Source organism: Vidua macroura, chromosome 23, assembly GCF_024509145.1.
Source record: "Vidua macroura isolate BioBank_ID:100142 chromosome 23, ASM2450914v1, whole genome shotgun sequence".
Classification (NCBI taxonomy): domain Eukaryota; kingdom Metazoa; phylum Chordata; class Aves; order Passeriformes; family Viduidae; genus Vidua; species Vidua macroura.
In genome coordinates this window covers 7537219-7561190 of record NC_071593.1, presented here as the reverse complement: position 1 = coordinate 7561190, position 23972 = coordinate 7537219, and the positions used below count along the sequence as shown (strand labels likewise).

The following is a 23972-nucleotide window of genomic DNA, read 5'->3' as shown; positions in this document are numbered from 1 at the left end:
GTGTGGAGGTGTACCCTTGGCTTTAGAAATAAAAGCAAACAACATAAATGGAAAGCCAACCTCCCTGCTCCCCCCACCCAGGGCAAAGCCCCAAACTCCACAGCCCTCCCCAGAAGAAGCAGCCCTGGCTGGCAGGAGGGTCGGGCTGTGGGGTGTGCTGGTGCTGGTGCTGGTGCTGGTGCTGGCAGGACCTGCAGTGCCTGAGCTGCCCCGTGCTCCCTGGCAGTGCAGCTGTGCTCCTGCAGTCGTTCCCTTCCTCAGGGACAGCTTTGTCCTGGCTGGATGCCCAGCAGGTCCTCCAGTCCAGGCACTGCTGGTAGGTGGTCTGGTGAGGTAATGCCACTCCAAACAGCTGTTAGAAATTGCAGATGTATCATGGGAAGTGCTTGAATGTTGTCCTTTGGATGAAGAATAGTCTCTTCCTTTTGTTCTGCCTTCATTTCAGCTTTTTTTCCAGGCATAAATCAGCAAGATTACCTCTTTCCCCTTCCTTCCAATTCTTTAGGATGTAATTTGTTTTAATTAGAGCTTGTTTCCAGGTGCATGGTGGAACTAGGGATACCTTCCAGCTCCTTTCATGCTTTCCATTCTTCATGCTTATCACCTCTGACACGAGCTGTTGCTTCTGCCCGTGTGTGCTGCTCAGGGGAGCTGCAGATTGCTGTTGTCAGGCAGGTTCAGAGCCCAGAGGTTGATCACTGCCTCTGATCTGACGGAGCTTTGTGGAAAAGCTCCCACTGGCCTGCACAGGAGCTGGGGCTGTGCTGGAGCAGGGCTGCTGCCGTGGAGCTCAGGCTGGTTCAACAGTGAATATTTGCTCTGGGAAGTGCAAAGGCACTGCCTGGCCATTTTAGAAACTGTACAGGACAAACACCTCAGCAGCAGCAGCAGTCCATGCTGAACTCATTCACAGTTCACTGTTCACTCCAGGGTCAGTGCTGCTGGTAAACAGCACTCTGGTTCTATCAAAATCACATGCAGGCAGATAAAAACCTCTGCATCACGCAGTGGTTCCCAGGAATTCATTTATTTGAACTTATGATCAAAATGCTGGTGTCCTCCTTATCTGGAGGTAAACAGGTGTCAGAGAGGTGCTCCTTGGCACCTGCCAGCAAAACACTCCCCACACAGGTACCTCCTGTGTGGAGAGAACACTTCCTTCCTTTGCATTAATTGGCTGAATTACTGTCACCTCCATCCCACCTTTGGGTAGGGGACACCACTACTGAGGACTCTCTGTAGGCTTTTTTTTTTTTTTCCCTCCTCTATAAACATGATGAAAAAACAACTTTGTCTTGAAAAAGCTTTTCCTGTGTGGCTCGAGCTTGTGCAAATTCTTCCTCCTGCAGCCCCTGCCCTCCAGTGGTGCCCCTGCACCAGGAGCAGGCTGGGGCTTGCTCAGCAGGTGCAGCTGTTGGGACACGTCTGTTCCTTCCTGCTCTGGCTGAGCAGGCACTGAGAACCTGCCCTTAGAAGCTCATTTGCCTGAAATACAGGTGGGATTTTTCACCCAGAAGACAAAATTACTTCTGCTTTTTAAAAAAAAAATAAAATAAATTGTTACAACACACAGTTACAACAGGTTTTAAATGACGCAAGCTTAAGCATACAAGGGGCAGGGATATTTTCTGAGCATTAGGATGTTATTTCTGTAAAATGAAATTTAAAATCTTGCTTAAAGAGTGAAGGTTTAAGACACAGGTGAACTGATGGGACTCGTTCCTCTGAGGTATTTAGCTCAGGTTTGTGGTAGTTGTGGGGTTTTTTGGTTAAAGGGTGAGTGGCCTGAACGTGTTTGTGTTTGTCCCTGTTGTATTTTGGAGTGTGCAGTGTTTGAACACGACATGCATAAGACAATTTTGGGTTAAAATTACGGATCCCCTTGGCTCAGTGTCCTGCCTCCCAACAGTGACCATAAACAGATGCTCTTGGCTGCAGTGCCAGTTGCTTTCAGGCCCTGATAAACTGGATTTTAATCTGCTGAAGTTGGAGCAGAGTAATTCTGTTCTCCCCTGTTTTGTCCCTCTAGAGATGGAACAAAATGATCCTTGCCAGATGTTTTTAGAGCTGCCTCTGAAGAGCAGAGGTCTTTCATCTTGGGTATTGGACTATTTGAATTAAAGGATTAAAAAAAACCCAAACTTTTCTTGGGACTTTCTTGAGAGTTTCTATTGATTTTACAGAAATCACAGGTATCTAGGAATTGCTTTTTTGTGTCCCACTCTCAGTGGGTGTAACTGATTGTCTGGACACTAATAATGGCTGGTGAATCAGTGACTGCAGTTTATAATCTATTCTATAACACACATACCTAACATGGGCCTGCTTTTATTCAGCAAAGCCACTGATGTTGATACCAGGCTTCACAGACAGCCCCAAATCTCGTAAGATTCATTGCTCAGTGCTACAGCTTGTTATTGCCTGTTAAAAACAAACATATAGGCCAAGCCCCTCGATATCCTGGCTTGAAGATGTGCCTGTCCTCTTTTACTCTTTGGCTATATAGAAATAATGACCTTTTCCAGCTGGTTTTGGACACTTCCTTGGCTGTTTGAGAGGAGGTTTGTGGCTGGGTTAAAAACCTTCCTCTGTTGAAGCACCCCTGTAATTTACTTGGGGATCACCTCAGTCTGCAGAAGCAGGGATGGCGATGCCCGGGGTGGTTCTGTGGGTGGCACAGAATGCTGTCCTGTGTGTGATGTCTGGGTTCTGGTTTTGCTCTGGGGTTTTGTTTGGGTTGTTTTTTAAACTGAAGGGCAGCACTGAGTTATCTCTGGGGTTGGAGCTGTTGCTGGCTGGCAGAGGGTGGCTGAGAGCACTGCGGGCAGGGTGACCACAGCAGGACAAATAAACCCAGGCTGCTGCTGCCTGGAGGGAGCTGCAGAGGAGCACAGCTGGGCCCTGTGGTGCTGCAGCAGGGTGAAAATGTGAAAAATGTGCAGTTGCTGCAGGGCAGACCTGCTGCTGAGCTCTGGCAGTGAAAAGGGAAAGGTGGAAGGAGCAGCAGCACTGTTGCAGAGGTCCCACCTTGCCCAGTGATCCCTGGCCCTGCAGGGCCAGCGGGGCATCCAGCCTGTGTGCTTCCATCAGAAACCTGCCAGCCTCTGGCCAAGGGCCTCCCTGGGCAGGGAGCTGGCTGGGATTGACATCAGGGACAGGGCAGGGCTGTGCACAAATGCCCAGGGCCTTTTGCCAGTGCCCCCAGCCTCGGGAGAGCTTTGCTGTGAATTCCCAGCCCTGCCTCCTGCCCTGCTCTGGGCGTTCTGTAAGCGAATCCTGAGCCCAGGTCCTCCCCAGAGCTGTTCTGCTGTGCCTTGGGGCAGCTCTGGTGGCCGTGTCCCAGTCCTTGGTGGCACTGTGTCCATGGACAGAGCTGCCAGCTGTGCCAGCTGTGCCAGCCTTGGGGAACTGGGCAGTGGTGGGGGCAAGGCAGGTGACAAACAGAGGGTGATGCTCATTTCTGTGTTGGGAATTGTGCAGGCAGTGCTGTGCCAGCCTTGCTGTAACTGGGCAGTGGTGGGGACAAGGCAGGTGACAAACAGAGGGTGATGCTCATTTCTGTGTTGGGAATTGTGCAGGCAGTGCTGTGCCAGCCTCATTTCTGTGTTGGGAAGTGCTGTGCCAGCCTTCTCCCTGTCTCCTCCTTCCCCGAGTGGGAGATGAGAGCAGTGCCCAGCCCTGGCTGTGCTCAGCTCCAGGCTGCCCTGGCTCAGGAGGGAGAGGCCAGGGGGAGCAGCCTGGCTGGGGCTGCTCCCTGCCCTGCTGGGGCTCTGTGGACACAGCTCTGTGCCTCAGGGCTGTGCTGCTTGCCCTGCTCTCCTCCTGCCTTTTTGATATTCCAGCACTGGCTCCCAGCTCCTTTCTGACCAGCCCCTGTTTACTTTGCAGAACACAACGTTGCCATGGCAACAGGTTACTTTTCAAAGGGAACATCTTGTCATTATATTTAATCCACTGCAGCTGAGGAGGACTGAAATATTAAGTTGTTGTTGCTATGGATACTGCTTTGTTACAGCAGTTTCTTTTGTGTCACATTTCATATACAGTGTTGGCTCCTTTTTTCCCTTTCCCATCGAATAAACACAGGATGCCATTCCATTCTCATTGTAATTGCTCTCACCAATATGATTTAGCTTCAGATCTGCAGTGCATTTCAGTTTCCATAGCAAGAATTTTCCTCTCCGTTTGAAAGCCATTCCTGGGGATGTGGAAGCAGAAATCACAGAGCAGATCGTGTGTCCTTGAGGAGCCAGGGCTCTGTGCCCTTTTCAAATCCAAGTGGGATGTCAAGCAGCCTGCCAGAGCTCCCTGCACAGCAGCTCAGCCCAGCCCTCACCTTTCGGGCAGGGCAGGGAGCCCCTCGAGGTGTGAATGTTCCCAGGAAATGGGCATTGGGTGATGGACAGACACACAGAAATATTTCTGTCCATGCTTCACGAGGAATGCCTGGAGAGCCCTGCTGAGTTCCCACAGAAGGAGTTGGGAGCAGAAGTCCCATCCCAAACTTTGATTTTAACTTTGCAATTACAGGATGGTCCAGCCTTGGTTCTTAATGTCTATTTATCATATTGAGTGCGGGGCAGCTGAAGAAATTGGGAGCTGGGGGATGTTTGGTTCTTCCTGTCTGAGCTGAAGCCAGCCCAGTGCTCAGGGTGGGCACAAACCCTGCACAGGAACGTTGTCAGCAGGGCCTTAAAATGAATTCTGGGAGGAAAGCAAGAGCATCAGCATTTTCTGTTGTCAGCTTCCTCTTTGCTCCTCACAGGGGAGAATTCTGACACCTTGTAGTAACCTGGTATTTAATGTATAACTTTGTAAATAGAAAATTGATTTCCTAGTTCAGTCATTTCCTTGCATAGCCTGAAAACAAGAAAACAGTGTCAGGTTGTCTTGCAAAACTATGCATTGGGGGGAGGTATTTTGATGTGTTCTGATTGTTTTCTGGAGGCTTTTGGCTCATATTTGGAGTGGATTTGTTTCCTGGGAGGGTGGCACTGGCCCAGCCCCTGCCCAGGGACACCTTCCCCAGACCAGGTAACTCCACACACCTGAGCACATCCCCTCTTGTTCTCTGAACAGTGTGTTATTTCTGCTTCTGCTCCATTTGCATTGGAAATGCAGTGACAAAAAAGGGTATGACTGTGAATTTCATTAATTGCAATTCTTTCTCATTGCTGTTTTTTCCTTTGTACCTTAGGAGGCTGAACAGTACCCAAGGTGAAATCAGAGTTGGACCCAGCCACCAGGTAAGGGGTTTGGTTTGTGTTCAATATTCAGAGATGCTTTGGCCTCTTGATCCGTGCAGATGACAGTTGTTTAAAATTGCAAGTGCTCAGGCACAGTGAGGGTTTTTAGAATCATCTTTAGGTGACTCACTTTAGTGAGTTCTTCAGCCTTCCTTAGCTCAGTTACTGAGATTTTTCTGTGTCAGATGTTGATATGTTAATGATTTTCAGTAGCAGAAGTGCTGTTGGGTTAATTCTTGAGTAAGATTGAGGGAATGTGAGTAACTGCTGGAAGTTAAAGAAGTGCTTTAAGTCATTTGGATTGTTAAAACAGAAATTGAGGGAGCTGCTGAGTGTGTTCACACACTGGGAAGCAGAGTAAGGTTAAGACTCTGGATGTTCCTGGTATGTTAATTCTAATTTCAGAGAAATCCTTCATAAGCATTGGAAATAATCTGTTCTTAAAGAGCATTAACATGCAGCTTGCTGTGGTTCATAGGGCCACATCTGTCACTGGGAGCTGAGGCCTCTCCTTTTCCTGAGGAATTGACTTTGTAGTGTCCAAGTGCTGGAGTTTTGCATCCAAGTGATGAATATTCATTCTGACCCTCTTAAAAATCTTGTTTAAGAACTAGTGAAAGTAAATATTTATGGAACCCGATGTCACATTCTTGAGGATGTTTTGCCTTCAGAGGAAAAAAGTCCTTGGCAATTAAACCTGTAGTGTTCTTTTCAGTAGTCATAACGAGAGTACTGTAAGTGATACCTTCAAAACAACTTTCATCTCAAATTGTCATCTAATATTTTGGCAGGCATTAGTCACCCTGCTCTAAGGTGTAATTACCACGTGCATTTATGGATGGGGAAGAAAAAGGAGGAAGAAGGTCCATTGATTTAGAATGCTGTTAATTCTTGCTTGCTTCATGTTTTACACTTCCATTGTTCCCTCACTCATCCTTGTTTCTGACTAATGTCATCACTGACACCCCCCTCAGTGAGCTGCAGGTGGAAGCAGCAGAATCCAGAGGCTGAGGTCCCAGCAGAGGTTCCTGCTGGCCCTGGAGCCCTCCTTTCCCCTCAGCTGAGCACAGGACAGGCGTCAGAGTTGTTGGGTCGGGGTCTCCCCAGTGCCCTGATCCCCCACGCTCCTGCCCGTGTCCCCACAGGGGACAAATGTTCTGTAGGGCTGCAGAGCTGTGAGAATTCACCTCCCTCTACTGAGTGTGCTCCTGGGACAGCTTCTGGCTCCAGGTGACAGCCAGGGAGGTCTGGAGTGCCCAGCCCTGGAGGTGGCACTCAGTGCTCTGGGGACAAGGTGGCCACGGGTCACAGCCTGGGCTTGGCCATCTCAGAGCTCCTCTCCAGCCTCAGCGGTGCTGTGATGAGGAGGAAGCTGCTCCTGGGAGTAACTGCAGGAGTGCAGCACATTCCAAGGGTACAGGAGGCTGAACATGGGCTCGTGCAGCCCCCTGCTTGCTGGAGTGCCTCTCTCACAGACATCCCAGGGCTGGCTTATCCCTTGCCAGAAGAGAACTTCAATGACAGACCCATTTTCCCAGGCAAGAAGTAAAATAAAGTACAGATTAAAGAGCAGAACATGAAAGACATCTGAACCTGTGACTTGTAATTACTGGTTATGTATAAATGTTGCCTCTCAAATACGTTTAGCGTTGTGAGTATAGGAGGTAATTATAGGGCTTAAAAGCTGTTTCTGAAGAGGCTCTCAGCTATCTCATCTCAGAGCAGGAGATGACTAAAGATGCTAATTGGGGCTCTGGATAGAGTGTAATACTTATTTAGAGGCAGTGTTCATTTTGCTGAGCTATCTCCCTTTCAGGAAATGGCTTTGTTTCCCTTCAGAGTTCTAATGATTTACCAAGCACTTCATTTTAAACTTGGTGTCAAATCTGTGGGGTTTCTTGCTGATTTCAAATGGGACCCATCTGGTAGCTACCTTCCTGCCTTCCTTCATGTGTGTTCTGGGAGGGTTTCAGCCTGGCAGGCAGCAGCTGGATCAGCATCCCTGTGCCACGTGCAGCTGCTGTGCCTGAGGGGAATTGTCCATCAGCTCTGGACTCCAAACCTCGGGGCTTTCCTGCCCATCTCTGCTGCTCCCGTGTACAGAAGGGCTCCACTGGCAGTGGGCTGAGGTGGTGTCAGCCCGGAATTACCATCAGGAAAGTCACTGCCCTTCTGAGGAAGGAATGCTGGATGAAGGGGATGGGCTGGGCTTGATGCCTCAGCATCCTCAGAGTTCTGAAGCTTGGAACAAATCCTTCACCTGCTGTTGTCTGAACATCTTCCACCTGCCAGGTCCCACTGTTGCAGGGAATTTGGGAACCTGTGGTGCTCCCGAGTTAGGAGCAGCTGCCATGTCTGTGTGCCCTGGTTTTGCAGGCCAAGCTCCCTGACCTGCAGCCGTTCCCGTCCCCGGACGGGGACACGGTGACACAGCACGAGGAGCTGGTGTGGATGCCAGGAGTCAACGACTGTGACCTGCTGATGTACCTCAGGGCAGCCAGGTGAGTTCAGCCACCATCCTGCTGTGCCCGTGGCCTGCTGGGCTGGGGGTGGGCAGGGTTCTGGTGGCTGCAGCCCCTCCTCCACTCTGGGATGCTGCGGGTGCCCGGGGCATCAGCTGAGACGTTGGCTTTGAGGCAAGAACTCCCAGATTTGGGCCAGCACAGCACCCTCCCTTCCTCTGTGGCTCTGGAGATAAAGTGCAAAGGCAGCAGTGTGGTGTGGGATGGGTGACAGGGGAGGAGCTGCTCTGGGTGGAGCAGCTGGGACAGCACAGGATCCCTGCAGGGAATCCCCTTGGGAGCTGCAGTTTGCATTTCAGTTCTTCCCTGGTGGGCTCAGCAAAGCACTGGTGGGCTTCACAGTAATTCAGAGGCTCAGTAAATTACTTGGAGCTTGCAAGAATTCAGAGGCTGTGGAATCTGCAGTTTCAGTCAGTATTCTGACATACTAAAACCAAGATGACAGCACAAAGTTTGCTGTCTGCTGAGACTGTTCTCCTGTCTGCAGGTTTCAGCTTCTGTAATCCTGCTCAGGCTCTGCTCCTTTGGCAGTGCAGACTTCTGGCTGATGAAAGCAAATTAGATTGGATTGTAATGCTGGATTTATTCTGTGTGCTGGGGTGACTCAGCTCTGCAGTTTTGTGGTGCCTTATTTGATGCACGGTGTCGCAAGGCCCCAAAGCCCAGGATTCCAGGTGTAAACACAAAGCCTGTGCAGTGCACTGTGAGTGCATCCAGCACAGCTGAGGAGTTTCCCCCTCTCCCCCTGCCCTTGCAGGAGCATGGCAGCCTTTGCAGGGATGTGTGACGGGGGATCCACGGAGGATGGATGCGTGGCTGCCTCGCGGGACGACACCACCCTCAACGCCCTCAACACCGTAAGTGACCCCGGGGGAGGAGCGCTGTGGCAGCACATCCTTCTCTCTCTTCTCAGGATTTGTCATAGAGGAGCACAGAGGAAAGAAAGAGAAAACAATTTCTGTTTCTGCTCCTTGTTTTTCCCATGTGGAAAGTGCTTGGAGAATTGTTTACCTGGGGTGGTTGCTTGGTTGGGTTCTGGTGAGGATTTTTTGGGGCTGGTGGCCAATCCAATCCAATCCCATCCAATCCCATCCAATCCAATCCAACCCAACCCAATCCAACCCAATCCAACCCAACCCAATCCAACCCAATCCAACCCAACCCAACCCAATCCAATCCAATCCAACCCAATCCAATCCAGTCCAACCCAACCCAACCCAACCCAATCCAACCCAACCCAATCCAATCCAATCCCATCCAATCCCATCCAATCCAATCCAACCCAACCCAATCCAACCCAATCCAACCCAACCCAATCCAACCCAATCCAACCCAACCCAACCCAATCCAATCCAATCCAATCCAATCCAATCCAATCCAATCCAACCCAATCCAATCCAACTCACCTGTGGCTGGACTCTCAGAGAGGGTCACGAGTTGTGAGTTAGTTAGATTTGGTAGTTAGATTTGGTAGTTTTAGTATCTCCTTTAAACAGTATATTAATGGGTTATAGCATAGTTCTAATAAAGAAATCATTCAGCCTTCTGGAGTTGGACATCAGCATTTCTTCCCCCCGGGTAAATGCTCTACTGCATTTACAGTAGAGCAGCCTTCCTGCCACTGCTGGGCCTCCCAAGGCAGGGAGTGCCTCTGGCTTTAGCCAGATTTCGGGATCACATTTCTTGCTGGTGGCTTGCTCTCAAATGCCGAGTGATTTCCAGAGCTCTGAGCGGCAGAAGTTCGGCGATGAACTCGTGGCTGGTGCCTCGAGGGTGACCCCAGTGAGAGTTTTTGGGAAGCTGCTCAGGTCAGGGCCGCCAGCTGGAGCTGGGGCTTGCTCAGCTGCCCTGGCCTGGCTCTTGGGGTCTAGTGTGGGCTTTAACTGGAGCTGAAATGCCTGCATTCTGCACAGGGAAATGCTCCCTGTGTTCCTTCCCCTTGGGATGGAGCCCCCCGAGTGCCTCACCCCTCTGCACTTGGCTGAGCTGTTCCCTGACATCCTTCTCAGAGACTCAAATTCCTGTTAAGGTCAATAATCATTAAAGAGCCTTTGGAATTGGAATTTCTTTCCCCTTATCTATAATAATAGGCTAATGCAGAAAATTCATTTAACTTCACTGCTCCTCTATCTACTTTAATTACTGCCTTTAATCGCTTGGCAGCCCAAGGAATCTGCACTTGCACTTGTAGAGTTCTTTCTTCTGAAATTAGATGAGTCCCAAAATATTTTGGTTTTGTTCTTCTGGTTCTTTTCTCTTTGTGTTTCTAGTGCATCTCTATTTTAGGAAATGCTTGCCTTGTCCACTTGGAATTTTTCTAGAAAAGAGTTTCCTTATAAATAATAGTTCTGTCAGGGATATTTTAAGAAACTTTGACTTATTTCTGAGACTCTGCTTTTTTGACTTTAAACAAGTTTTGATAGGTCGCCTGTTGTCCTGACAAACTGGTACCTTTTCTGTCTTTCAGTTCACCACCTATTTAAAAGAGATCAGATTTATCTGATAAGTGATTTGTGAGCCTCTTAACCTGCACTAAGCTGTGTCTTTGTTTAGAAATTACCATATGCAACCCAGAAGATGAATGTAAAAGAAAATGGTGTGGTATGATTTCTTATTAGGGAAATCCAATAAACTTCAGGGTAGCACTTCACATAAATCAGTCTTGACAAGCTCCTTTGCTGCTGTTTTATTTATGTAATAACAGGTGCTGTAAGCCCCCAGAATGATTTATTGTTAATTATGCCAGATAGAAATGAAGATCATGGAAGGCACAATGCAACATACAGGCATCACATACATGTATTTATATCTCAGCTCACTGAAAGGATTATTCACTCAGCATTCCAGGTGAATTCCAGCTCCAGGTCCTTTGTTTGGCTGCTGCTGCCACATTTGTCACTGTAACCCTGAGGAGGGAAATGAAGTTTTCATTTGGAGTTTGCTGCCCTCCTGATGGGTGCCCCTGTGGGACTGGGAGGGCTGGAGGAGGGCACAGCAGCTCCTGCAGATCTTTCACCATGATAATGGAGAAGAAATGATCCCAGAAAGCTCCTCCTGCTCTGGGGGGGAAGGTGGTGCCAGGTCTGCTAATCCAGGGGAGGATGGAGCAAGGTGAATATTGAGCACACACCTTGCTGCTGCTGGCAGTGCTGAGGAGGGAGAGCTGGGGGAATTTGGGAGTAGTTCCTTCCCCCCCTTCCTTCCCTCCTCTTTGCCTCCAAACTCTGATTTAGCCTCAGATGTGGTTTAAGATCCTTTCTGTGTCCACAGCAGTGCAAAGCCAGAAACTCCTGACCTCTTTCATCCTTGTGACCTGTGCCTGCTGGTCAGAGGTTCTGCAGTGCTGCTCCCAGAGATCCCAGGCCAAGCAGGGATTAATTCACTGCTTTGAGCTCAGCTTTGACAGAGCTGCAGCGGAAGAATTCATTCCCAGAGGTCAGCCTTGCCTGGTGTTCTGTGGAACAGCAAAGCCTGGAGCAGACCCTGGGGCAGGCAGGCTGCAAACTCAGTGTGGAACTCAGAATCTCTGGGGTTTGGTTCGTGTTTTTGCTGGGGAAATCACAGCCAGCCACTCCTATTTATCCTCTTAAGATGAAAAAATAGCACCACACCAGCTCATGTAGTGCTACGTGGAGGAGAGCCCAAACAATGATATGCTAATATTGTGTAAATCTCTCTTTACTAATAGTGTTGTTGTGCCTTCTCATGGCTCTGCTGCATGGGAACGTGTCATTATGAGTGACAAACATGACAGGCTAATCTCAGTGCAAGGAAATTCAGTTCTAACTAAGATGTCACCCAGACAAATTACTCCCTGTTTTAACTTGCCCTTAGACCAGATTTTCTTGTTCATTAACTACAGACAAGGTTGAAAGCATAAAAAAAAATTATTTAAATATATGTTAGCATTTCTCCTTCTGACTGGTTTTCCTCGTGGATGATGTTAATGAGCAGCTGCTCTCCTGGTTCACACGAGGCAGGGCCAGGCTCCCTGCCCAGGCCTGTCCCAGCCTGGAGCCACCTCAGTGCAGGAGACAATCCTGCCACTGGAATTTCCATTCATCCTCATCCTCGCTCTCACAGGCAGCTCAGAAAGGGCCAAAACCCACGGCTGTGACTGCTGTTAAAATTTTGGGGGAGTATGCAAAATACTCCTCTGTTTTTTGGAAGGTGTTTTTAAAGTTGTGCAGGTAGTTGGCGAGTTCTTGCCCTGGCTCTGTGTGGAGCACTGGCCGTGCCTGGGTTGCCCCACAGCTGTTTTGCAGCTGCATTTGGGCTGTTTGGCACCTCCCTGGCAATGCCAGTGCAAAGTGGCTGCATCACAAATACCAGGCTTTTCAATCTTCAGCAGCAGCTCTTTAGATGCTTAAAATAGATTAGAGCTGGGGGAAAGAGCTGGAAGTTGGGTTTTTTTTTTTTTTTTTTTTTTTTTTTTTAATTATTTTGTCTGATACACAAATTATACCCTAAAGGGCATTTGGGGCTTTGTCTTGCTGGGTTTCAGAAATGGTTGGTAACAATGAAAAGCAGCATATTCCATTTTCATAGTGGGACAAGATGTCCATAGCTGTACAGAATATCCACAGCCCACTGAAATTAGTCAGCTCTGCTACTGAAAGGAGTGGCCTGAGTTACATTTTGTATTAAATAAGGTGTTGGGTTGGAGTTACCACCCCCAGAGATGGAGCTGCTCGTGGCAGTAATCCCCATCCTGCTCCTCATTTTCCTTCTTTTTCCTTCTCCCTCATCTTGGGATGTGGGACCAATCATCATCCCACGGAAGAGCCAGTCTGGAACTGGAGAACTCTGGAATTCCAGTGCTGTCCCATCAGTGCTGGACTTGCTGCAGCCCCATAAAAGTGGGTTTGGCTGAACAATCCCTTGTGCTTTAAGGTCCAACCCAAACCAGGCTGGGACCCCGGTGGTTCTGAAGCAGTTCAGTAAAACTCTGATGAGACAGCAGCAATTTTTCCTTGGAGAAAAAGGCTCTGGGATCTCAGTGCTCTTAATGGACTGCAATTATTTAATGCTGAGCCCTGAATGCAGCCTGGCTGAGCCGGGCTTTTCAAGGCAGAGCATAATGGCTGTAATTGCCAAAGGAAGCCTTGCTGGAGCAGGAGCTGCCAGCTGCAATGGCACTCTGCTCTAAAGAGGTCACAGGAAAGGGACATTTAAATTAAGTTATAAATTACAATTGAAGAACAATATTTTGATGAGCAAGCCCAGAGATGTCAGAGCTGCAAGATGTAATTCATGGGTTCATTACAGACTGGAGGTGCCTGACAGCTGAGCCATGCCAAAGGAGAATTTATTTGCAGCATCACCCAGACAGAAATGGCAGCTCTGCTCAGAGGCTGCAGTAGGAGCTGGGACCTTGTGGGAATGTGCAGCCTTGATGTGAAATCCCTTCCCTGGGACCTGGCTTTCTGTAATAGCAGTGCAGAGGAGGCTTTTGGGCACGTGCACATCCTGAAATTTGCTTTAATCCTGTCCAGTGGTGCAGAAGTTGCTGTATTTTCTGTCTCAAGGTACGTTTGTGGTGGTTCCCTTTGTTGCAGTTGTTCACAGATCAAATCTCACAGTGGTGCCAAATTTGGATGCAGAGTTAATGCTAAAGATGGAGATTCTCTGGCTGGCTGGACAGTGATGCAGTGTTTATAGAAATACCTGGAGAAGTTCAAGCAGAAGTTAATGAAACCAGAGGCAGTCATCATTAGCTGTTATTTATACTCTGAATCTTGCCAATAAAGTGCTCAGGAATACTGAATGGCTGAAAGTAAAAAGCAGAGACTGAGCCAGACTGGAGCATGTAAATTTAACTCCAGCACTTAGAGAAAATATTTTTCCTTTCTGCTGCATTATTCTACTCCTGGCATTTATAAAACTTTTTTTTTTTCCACTCCCACCTGCTAAAATTAACATTTTTCAGGAGTCTCTAAGCTTGTCCCATGTTTTCACAGGGGTCTTCTCTGTCCCACGGCTCTTCTGTCACGTCTGTGCTGATGGGGTTTGGGGTTGTTATTAACATAATTTCTTGCTCAGAAGTTCATGCCCATACAATCTGTGGCTGATCTGGGACAGCCTTGCTGCCCTGTGAACTTCTCTTTTGCTGGAGTAGCTGCCTGTGAGCCCAGGCTGTTCTTTCTGGGCTTGTCTGGTTTCTTTTCCTTGCAGATTGAGCTGCTTGGGCAGTGGGGCTGCCAGGGAAAAACACGTGTTGTCCTTGAGGCAAAATAAAGATGCCCTCCAAGTTACAAAGAGGCTTTGGCATTGCTCGTGTTCTGGGAGGGAGCAGAGAGGGGAGGGAAACAGGAGCACCATTCTCCTCAGCACTGTCACATCTCCTGAGTGAAAAATCCTCCAGGTAGTGGCATGTGCAGAAAAGAGGCATTTGCAAGGTGAGCTGGCAAAACAAACCTTGCTTTTTTCTTTGAGATGGATTTGTTCCCAGTGCTGGAGTGCAAACAGGGAGGAAAATGAATGTGCACCCAGCAGAAAAGGCAACATCTTATTTCCATGCCTGTAAGTAGGCATTGCATACCACGGGAGCCTTAGAACTACCTTTTTAAAAGGTTTTTTGGTTTTTTGTTTATTTTTTTCAGGCAGTTTTGGTGCTTGAGCAGAGCCAGTGAGGGCTGGCAGTGCAGGCTGAGCTCAGGTCAGGGGGCCTGGGGTCCCTGTGCCCCTCAGCCCAGGTTTGCAGCATCCCCTGCTGTCCCCAGGGCATGGCAGGGCTGGAAGCAGGAGCTGTGCCCAGGCAGTGACACTCAGGGCTGCTGCTGGCCCTGCTGCTAGCCCTGCTGCTGGCCCTGCTGCTGGCCCTGCTGCTGGCCCTGCTAGCCCTGCTAGCCCTGCTAGCCCTGCTGCTGGCCCTGCTGCTGGCCCTGCTGCTGGCCCTGCTGGCCCTGCTGGCCCTGCTGGCCCTGCTAGCCCTGCTAGCCCTGCTAGCCCTGCTGCTGGCCCTGCTGGCCCTGCTGCTGGCCCTGCTGCTGGCCCTGCTGCTGGCCCTGCTGCTAGCCCTGCTGCTGGCCCTGCTAGCCCTGCTGCTAGCCCTGCTGCTAGCCCTGCTGCTGGCCCTGCTGGCCCTGCTGTGCTGGCACCTCCCAGAGCCAGGGCTGGAAGGGGGCACCAGGAGGAAATGAACTTCTGGAAGTTGGAAGTTGTCTTTGGTTGCCCTGCATCAGTGCAGGGAATGAATTCCTGTAACCTCCCTCAGGTGCCAGATAAAAGCTCAAAATTAACAAAAACCACTGGGGCTTCGTTTGCTTTCTTGTCCACCCTCTGTCATTCAGGCACTCGTTTCTCTGCAGAAAACCTGTTTGTATTGTTGTTTTGGTTGTTGGTGAGGGAAGAAAGTTCTGGCTGCCAGTTGAGGACCATTTGTGTTTGTTCCAAAAACACACTGCATTTACAGCAGAGCTCCGTGCCCACGACTGAAGTACTTTTTATTTTTAGAAGTACTTTTTTTTTTTTTCCCTTTAAAATCCCCCCAAGTACTCCAAACTAAGGAATGCCCCAGTAACTTGGTGGAGGGGGAACCTTCAGCAGTTCACATCTGTTCCTGCAGCCGAGCTGTGTGGAGTACAGCCCATCACAGATTCATTTTTATTTTCTCAGGGCTGACATCACTCTGAGCCCTGTGAGTGGAAGGGAGCAGTGTGACTTTGGCTTAAACATTCCCTGGGGCAGCTCTAGGAAGGAGGGGGGATCCCTGGTTTAATGCTGCTTCTTCCCCTCCTAAAACCTCAGTTACCCTTCAGGTTGTTTACATCTCACTTCATACATCAACAGTAAAAATAATTAGGCAGAGAACATCTCATGTGGCTCCCTGTAGTGGTTTTTTTTTTCCCCTCCAATATCAGATCACTGCTAATTCCTTTGAATGATCTATTTGTCTTTATTTTTCAGCTACATGAAAGTAACTACGATGCTGGAAAAGCCCTGCAGCGCTTGGTGAAGAAACCTGTGCCAAAGCTGATTGAGAAGTGTTGGACTGAAGATGAAGTGGTAGGAAATGATTTATCTCCTCCAGCCTTTATGGTTCACCTTGCTGCTCTTGCTTTTTTTATGTTGTTTTTTTTTTCCTAAAGAGGTTCTCTTTATGAGCAAGAAGAGGGCGGGTGTGTAAATAAAAATACACATGCATGGGTATATAAATGAAAAAAACCTGATCCAGTGCATGACAGAATTAATTACTCATGGAAAAGTGACAGGAGAAAAGTTTGGTTGATTTTTTTTTTTTTTGGCTTTGAGTGGGTCAATTTTTAAGCTGGTTAATTGGTGAAGTGTTTAAAGAAGTAAACAAAAATAAAAATATGATCTTGTTAAGCTACTAATAAAGCTGGCATTGGTGTTAGGAAATAGAACTGATTAATGGAGGAAACTTTCCTGTTCTCTTAGTGGCTTTAATTATTCAGGCAATGGCTGGAGAGATTTTTTTAAGCTGTAGGTTCTCTGCAAGGCTTTCAGGGAGTTCTTGCAGTGCATGACGTGTGCTCTGCTCTCTCCTCATTTAAACCTTCCTGCAGGAGCTGGGGGAGGCTGGGCCAGCCCAGAGCCCCTGTCTGGGGCTGGTTCCAGGCCCAACAAAGACCCTTTGTGGCTGCCTGAGCCAGGGAGGGAGGATGGCAGGGCAGGGCCTGGGACACGCTCCCCTGCTCAGTTCTGCACTTATCTCATCCCAAAAGGGAGCTTTGTGTGGGGACTGGCTGCTGGAACAAATCCTTGGAGGGCTGTGCCCTGGCTTGGCTAAGTTTGGGTTGAGATTGCTCCAGCCTGTGCTCTCTGCTCACATCCAGGGGTAAATTGTGCCACATCTCTCTTTTTCTCCCCGTGTAGCTTTTTTCTCATTTTTTTCCATCAGCTGCCCTGAGCTGTGAGCGCTGGAGCTGCTGCACTCAGAGGTTTTGGTGGTAAATGAGAGAGAATGGAGCCTTACCAGTGGAAAAAAACAAAGTTTATTGAAAAGTGAAGCATTACTGCAGAAGTGCAGCCTGTGAGCACAGAGTAATGATCACTGACTCCATAAATCATTGTCAGCCCCGGCTCATTTTATCATATTTGTTCTTGTTCTGCTCCATCCAAGTTTCCAGAAACATTTGGCAGCCCTCCAGGCTGGGCAGAGCCAAAGATCAAACTGTGCTCTTATTTATAGACAGCAGAGCTCCACCTGCACAGCCTCAGAGCCTCTTGGTCCCTGCAGCCCCAGCCAGCCCCAGCCCCAGGCAGCTGTGCTGCATTTTGGAGCATTTTGGAGCCTTGCAGGAGAAGTTTCCTTCTTGCAGGCCCTGGGAAACTGAGGAGAGCTCTGACCCACAGGGTGCTAAGGCTGCAGAGGAATTCTGCAGTGAAGTGTTGGTCAGAAAATACTGAGGTGTCAAACCCTAAGTCTGGCCAAACCAATGAAACTGTGGTGACAGCATTAACCCTGTGTGTGCCCCTCATCTCAGGGTGGGTGGGTGACAATCCCAGAGAGCTCTGAGGGAAATGGAGACCCAATCCCTGTCCTTATGTGGGCTAGACTTGTAATAAAGCTCTTCTTAGCAGCCCAGCAAATGTGGCTTACTTAAATTTAAATACTTAGATTTAAGTTTGCAGTTGGGTAAATAAGCAGATCCCACACCTGATACAGAGCTTTGGTCAGTTAACCTGAATAATAATAATAATAATAATAATAATAATAATAATAATAATAATGATAATAATAATGATAATAATACCACCACACTTAAAACTTTCTTTGTGGACTCTCAGCTGCCCAAAGACAAAGCCTTTGTTTTCCATTAGAACAGCTCTGCTGCCTGTGTCCAAACTGTGAGGTAGGAGCAGCTTGGCAGTGTCAGACCTGATTAAAACAAAGGATGGGAGTTGTGTTATTTTTCCTGCTGCTGCTGTGGTTGCAGATGTTTAGATGGAATTAAGCAGAGGATAAAATTGGCCACTGATTGAGTTACATGAGGGCTGTGTAAATGTGCAGGCTGGGGTTTGTTGTTTCCCTCGTGCCTCCGAACCTGTGGCTATTTTTAAAGCTTTTTTTGTCCCAGTATGTAAATGCAGAGGCACAGGGGGGGAGCCAGCCTCGCACACAGCCCGTGAGCGTGGCCGAGGCACCTCCTGCACTGTGTGCAGGGCAGCTCCAGCAGCTGTGTCCTGTTTGTGGGGCTCCTTCCCCACCTGGCAGCATCCATTTCCAGCAGGGCTGCCACGGGCAGGGCTCGGTTTCTCTGGTACTGCTCAAGAATTCACTTCTGTGGGCAAGCTGCAGCAATTGTCCCATTTAATGCCTGACTGAGGCCTCCTGAGCACACACGGCCTCCAGCAGCATCTCCTGGTGCTCAGGGGCTGCAGCTTCCACAGACAGCGGGATGGAGGAGGGGGATTGTTTGGGGAGAAGCCAGGAGCAAAGCTGTCTTCGTTTGTGCCTCCTACAGGTTTAAATCTCCACCCAAACCCAGCCCAGGGTGTCAGAGCAGTGAGTTCTGCCCTGCACCTCGTGCTCACCTCCAAAAATGCCCCTGTAAGTCGTTGCCAGGTGTGGGGTTTTGCCAGGTGTGAGGTTTTGCCAGGTGTGGGGTTTTGCATGCAGGCAGTCAGAAATCCCCCCTAGGGGTGGAGTGGTGCTGCTCTGCTCTTCTCCACTTGGAAATCCTTTGTGACTGCTGTGGTCACAAAGGTTTGGAGCCATGGGATGAGTCTGGCAGTGCCTCTGTTTCCTCTTGGTGCCTGCCCTGATGATGGAGTTGAGATCCCAAATCTGGAGCCAGGATCAGGAACTTCCCGAGCTGAGGTTAAATGAACATCCCCATTCCCTGCTGTGGCTCCAGTGGGAACATCTCCCAGGACAAACTGTCCTTACAGAATGACCATGAAAAATCCTGGGAGAAAATCTTCTCTGCAAGATGGCTTCTACATGTACAACACAGCCGTGCTCAGTGCAGTTCTGCCCCTGCACGTGCTCCAGGTGCAAAAATGAGCTCCCAGCTGGGATCAATAACCTGTCAAAGAGTGGAATTAATACAGGGTACAGGGATCATCTCTAGCTTTGGTAACCCAATGGAAAGGCTTTCTGTGCTGGAGTGCTTCGTGTGCTGGAAGTGTGGAAGGAGAGGAGCTGCTTCTGACTGCTGCTCACCCAGCAGTTCCACCTCACACTTTTATCTCTTCATTCAGAATGTGCTTTTTTCTCTCTAGCAGAAGTTCTGATGAAATCAATAGGGCTTCCAGGAGAGAGGAATCCGAATCAGAACTAAAGGAACCTCCAGTTTATTAGGTTTTTAATTAAACATGATGAACACATTTTAAATACCACAAAGGCCTGGGGCCGAGCTGCATCTAATCGAAACAGATTAAGTCACCCGTCCACACTTGGGTAGTTATTAATTCTGTTTATTTATGCATGCTTGCTACAGGCAGAGTTTGCTGCTGCTCTGCTGCAGTTTATTGCACAGGGATGCTCTCCTGCATGGAGCTGTGCTCCTCATTAGCATTCAGATGTTGATTATGAAGAGCTGCTGAGGCTTAATTGAAGCACCTTTGGAACTCGGGGCTGTGTCTTCCAAAGTTGAAGGAGATCTGGGTGAAGCAGCACCTGAACATTCTTTCCTGGGCAATTCCTCCCTTTTGCTCTACACTTTGCTCCATCCATGTTAAATTCTCCAAAGGAACTTGCCAGGTGTTCCTTAGCAAGGGTCTGTCACCGTGTGCACCTCTGTGCAGAACTGGCAGTGCCACCCCTGATAACTGCCTTTTATCTTGAAATATTCTGCCTTTTAAATATTTTACATGGCTCTTGATGTCGAGTAGTGGAGGTAAACAACCTCCATTCAAACAACCTCCTCAATTTATGTGCAGGGGTAGTTAATCCTGGCTGGTGCTAAATCTTAATTGGCCGTGTACATCGATTTACAAGTTCATGAATTTTAAAATATCCACACCTGGCTTCAGCTTAAACCTGTTTATCATAAAACACAAGTGGAGATCCTTCTGCCAGAAAGGACAAGATACAGCAAACTACTCTCCTAATATGTTTGCAAGTGTTTGTAATCCAGCGTGGCAGGTCAAGGAATTACTTATGCAAAACCCACAGACTTATTTGCTTGGCTTCTTTTTCTGGAATCATCCTCAAATGTCTCATCCACCCTTTTTGGAGTGCATGCTGATGAAAACATTGTTCTCATGTTCTCCTTTGAAACCAGGGCTCTTCAGATATGCTGGGAGATAGAGCTGGGGCAAAAACACCGTGGATTTTATTTACTGTTTATGTGGCAGCTATAGAAAATGGAATTCAGAGCCAGATTGAAACAGAGCCTCTGGAATGGTCGAGTGGAAAGAAATCATAAAGGGATATTGGAAAAGCTGAGCAGCATTGCAGGGCTGACTCCTGGAGCAGGCTTGGAAGGTTGAGACACCAGTTACTGCTCAGTGTCATTGTTCTACCCACAAAAAATAAACATTGCAGCTTCCCAGAGGAGTGAGAGTCCCACTGAATGAGCATTTGCTGGAATTTAGTGATCCAGCCACGTCTGCACGTGTGATAGTCAGTAACAATTGCAACTTAGCTGAGCACTGGGATAAAAACCCACCAAACTCAGGTTGCCGTGGCCTGCTGGGAGCTGTGTTTTAAGAATAAATAAGATTTTAGTTTGAGCACGTGCGGGAAGGTCTTGTCTGTGTCTTATTCTAAGAACTCAGAGTGGAAAAGAACCCTCAGCCCTCGCAGTTGAAAGTGACCAGTGAAGGATGAAATTATTCTGCTTGTGGGAAGAAGTTGTTATTTAATGGTTGCATAAAATTATAGTTACTGAGTAGCTGGCAGGTTTACAAAATGCTGAGGTGCTGTGCTGGAAAATACAAGGTGTATTACAGCTCAAAAAGGGGAATTTGGTTTAAACACAGGTTCCTAGATGAAAGATAACAATCTTTTGTTTGTGATTAACTTGCATCAGTCTTTGATCCAAGCCCTTGTTGAGAGGGATCAATACTGCACATACAGCACCGAGTTTATTGTCAAGTCCTTTTGGAAATAAGGCAGTGAATTAAAAATCAATTATATGTGCAGAAAAGTTTGTGTAGGGCAATCAATTCTGTCCTTTTAGTTTGCCAAAAGATTCCATTGTTTAACCAGCTGTGAAAAGGAATGAATTCTAAAGGCCTCCAGCAAGTAAGGGAGCCCAAAGGGGCGGGGGGAGAGATTAAAAAAAAATTATTTCAGCATTTCATGTTCTGCAAAGGCTCTTCAGGGATAAATCTATAAATCCTGTCAGTGACCTTGGCTTCAGAGTGGGTGATTTCAGAGCTTTCCCTGACGTTGATCTTTGCCCAGCTGCCAGAGAAGTTGCTGTTTCCTTAACAATATCATTTTGGGGTTTGCCTAAGTGAGTGTGCTTCTTGACCCGCCGTCTCTCTGCCCTCACGTGGAACATTTTTATCTGTCAAGCCCTTACCGTGCTGCTGATCCCAAAAAGCACCAGCTCAGCCCCTTGGCCTGGCCAGGAGCCACGGCTCAGGAGCTGTTTCTGTTTGGGATGGAAGAGAAACTCCAGCTCCAGCACAGCCCAAAGCATCCGTGGGTGCCTTCAGCAGCTGCTGCTGTGTTTTCCAGAGCAGGGTCTGCACTCCAGAGCCCCTGAGCTCCCTGTTGCCAGGGGAAGGGATGTGCTGCTCGTGAGATGAATAGACAGGGCAGAGGGTGATTGTCAGAGCCACGATTTTCAGCTCCTTTTCAAGGGCATCCTGGAAATGGAGCTCACTTGCCCTTCCCGGCGCTCCCCATCATCCCTGTGTGTGCATTTCCAACAGGGAACGAGTGCTGGGGGGTGAGGCACTGCACTTGCCCTCCCAGAGGGCTGCTTTCATAGACAGAGAGGGCCCAAGGAGCTGGTGCTGCTCAGCAGCAGGGTGAGTTTGGTGTCCGTGGGTCTGTCCCAGCCCGGGGCAGAGCAGAGCCTGGCAGAGCCCTGTGCTGGGCACACAACAGCCCCAGGTGCCTGCCTGGACCCTGATGTCTGCCAGGGACACAGCTCTGCCTGCACCACCCTGACCTTTTATCCAGATCCTATCTGCTCAGGGATCCGGAATCTGGGTTAAATATAACCTCCTGCTGTATCCTGTGCTGCTCCAGAAGGAAACTGAGTCACGACATTCTAAAGAGCAGCTGGGGAGTGCAGGGATCATCACAACTGGGGATTTTCTGAGCTTAATGCTTTTGGCATAGCAGGAGAACCGAGGGAGGGATTGTAACTCACTCTGGTGGTTGTGGTGAAAGTGCAATTGAAATGGAGTAATAAATAATGAAGTGCTTTGATTTTTCTGGTTTTAGTGTGTGATAGAAATCTGCAGCTTCTTTCCAAGTGATTTTGGCTTAGTCCAAGCTGATATAGGTAAAAGCATCTCCTTTTCAAATGCTTATGTTGAAATTACCCTTTATTAAACTCCCAGAGCCCAGGAATGGACTACTTGACGTGGCAAATGTTTGTTTTATTTTGGAGGAGTTGTTTGCTGTCTAAATGGCAATTTGCTGTTCCTAACAAGATTGCTTTACAAACACAAAAACCCCAACCCCTAAAACAAAGTGAGTGCAGACAGATGACAGCCTTGTCTGCAACTTGACAAGATGATATTTGATTTTTGAATTTTTTTTTTCCCTGGTAGTTTGGGTTTCTGTCTGAGTCTTGACTTTGATTCTTTGTTTGAACACAGAGGCTGACAGCCCCAAACCCCAAAACTTCCCGAATGTCACTGGATTCCCTGTGTTCTGCCCAACAGCTTAGCTGGGAATTATTCAGTCTGGCCCAGTGGCCATTGCAGCAGCGAATGACAAAATGCTCTTCAAATGGGTGTAGTGCCATAATTCCTATTGAAGAAATGTTGATTACTGTCACAATGTGGATGCTCTGTGTGCTTTAGTGCTCAGGGCTTATCTTTCTTGCACAACATAAGCAGTATGAATGCCAAAATACACCTCATTTGCAAGTGCTGTTTGCATGATAAATTTTATTTTTCTAATCTCCCCTATCAACAGAACCAATTTTTTTTTAATCTTTCCGATGACATAAAAATGCATTTTAATGAAGCAAATTATCAAGCTTTGTCTCTGCTGTGTACGAGCAGGGCGGCCACATTCAATTAGGCTGAGAAATGATCATTTGTTCTATTACAGGCTGTAACAGAGCGAGTGCAAAACCACCATCCATCACCAGTTGCTCAGCTTTATGTTACTTAAATCACTTGCCATCCTGTCAGGGGCTCGGAATCCTCCACGGGAGCCATTATTTAATTTAAGTTTGTAAAGGTGTCACTTGTTTGATAATAGGCAGCTTCTGTAGTAGATGAATAGGGACTAAATATTCATCATTTTCTGCATCCATCCCAGATCCCTAATGAGTTACAAGGATAGCAGTGCCAGTGGAGCTAATGATGATAGTGCCACGAAAGGGGTTTGGCAGCAATAAGGACTTGGTGCAGGGGAAAACTGCACACCTTGCAGGGGGAAAAGGCAGAGGGTGGTGGGCACTGAAAGGCTCCCCGGGGAATGGGGCACAGGGAGGGACTGCTGGGGTGTTCTGGGCAGGGGTGGTGTGGCAAGCACATTTCTCTCTCTCTCAAGATTTTTTTATTGAGGTGCACAGAGAGAAATGCAAGAGAAAACAATTTCTATTTCTGCTCCTTGTTTTTCTCTTGTGGAATGTGTTTGGAGAATTGTTTACCCTGAGTGAGTGCTTGGTTGGATCGTGGTGGATTGTTTGGTCCTGACAGCCAGTCGGATCCACCTGTGTCTGGGCTCTGGAGAACAGGGTCACGAGTTGTGAGTTAGTTAGATATGATAGTTAAAGAAAGTAGCATGTAGTATTTAGTATCCTCTTTTATATAGCATATTAATGTATTATAACATAATTATAATAAAGCAATCATTCAGCCTTCTGAAATGGAGTTAGACATCATCATTCTTCCCATTGGGTTCGCCGACATCTACAACAGGGTGGGAGCTGGCTCAGTGCTCCCGTGGGTCCCTCCCAGCTCGGGGTGTTCCAGGATTCTGTGAATTCTGCTGGAGCTGCAGAGGCCTTCGTTTGTGAGCCAGAGCCAACGAGAGGGCTTCCAGATGGGCTGCAAGGAAACTCAGGTTTGGGTGTGCAGATTCTCCCTGGAAGGAAGTTGGGGTCCATCCCTGGCCGTGGAGGAGCTTCACCCTGAGCCCGTGGCTGGC

General features: G+C 48.2%; 1 protein-coding gene across 4 annotated transcripts in view; it reads left to right on the top strand.

The window, feature by feature from the left end:
* The window catches only part of RERE (arginine-glutamic acid dipeptide repeats), a 171662-nt gene that overhangs the window by 97624 nt on the left and 50066 nt on the right, over positions 1–23972 (top strand). For all 4 annotated transcript variants that reach the window (XM_053997770.1, XM_053997769.1, XM_053997767.1 and 1 more), the window contains exons 7-10: positions 5198–5246; positions 7623–7747; positions 8526–8625; positions 15677–15775. In XM_053997770.1, the coding sequence (XP_053853745.1) occupies positions 5198–5246; positions 7623–7747; positions 8526–8625; positions 15677–15775 (373 nt within the window). The remainder of the gene's footprint in view (positions 1–5197; positions 5247–7622; positions 7748–8525; positions 8626–15676; positions 15776–23972) is intronic.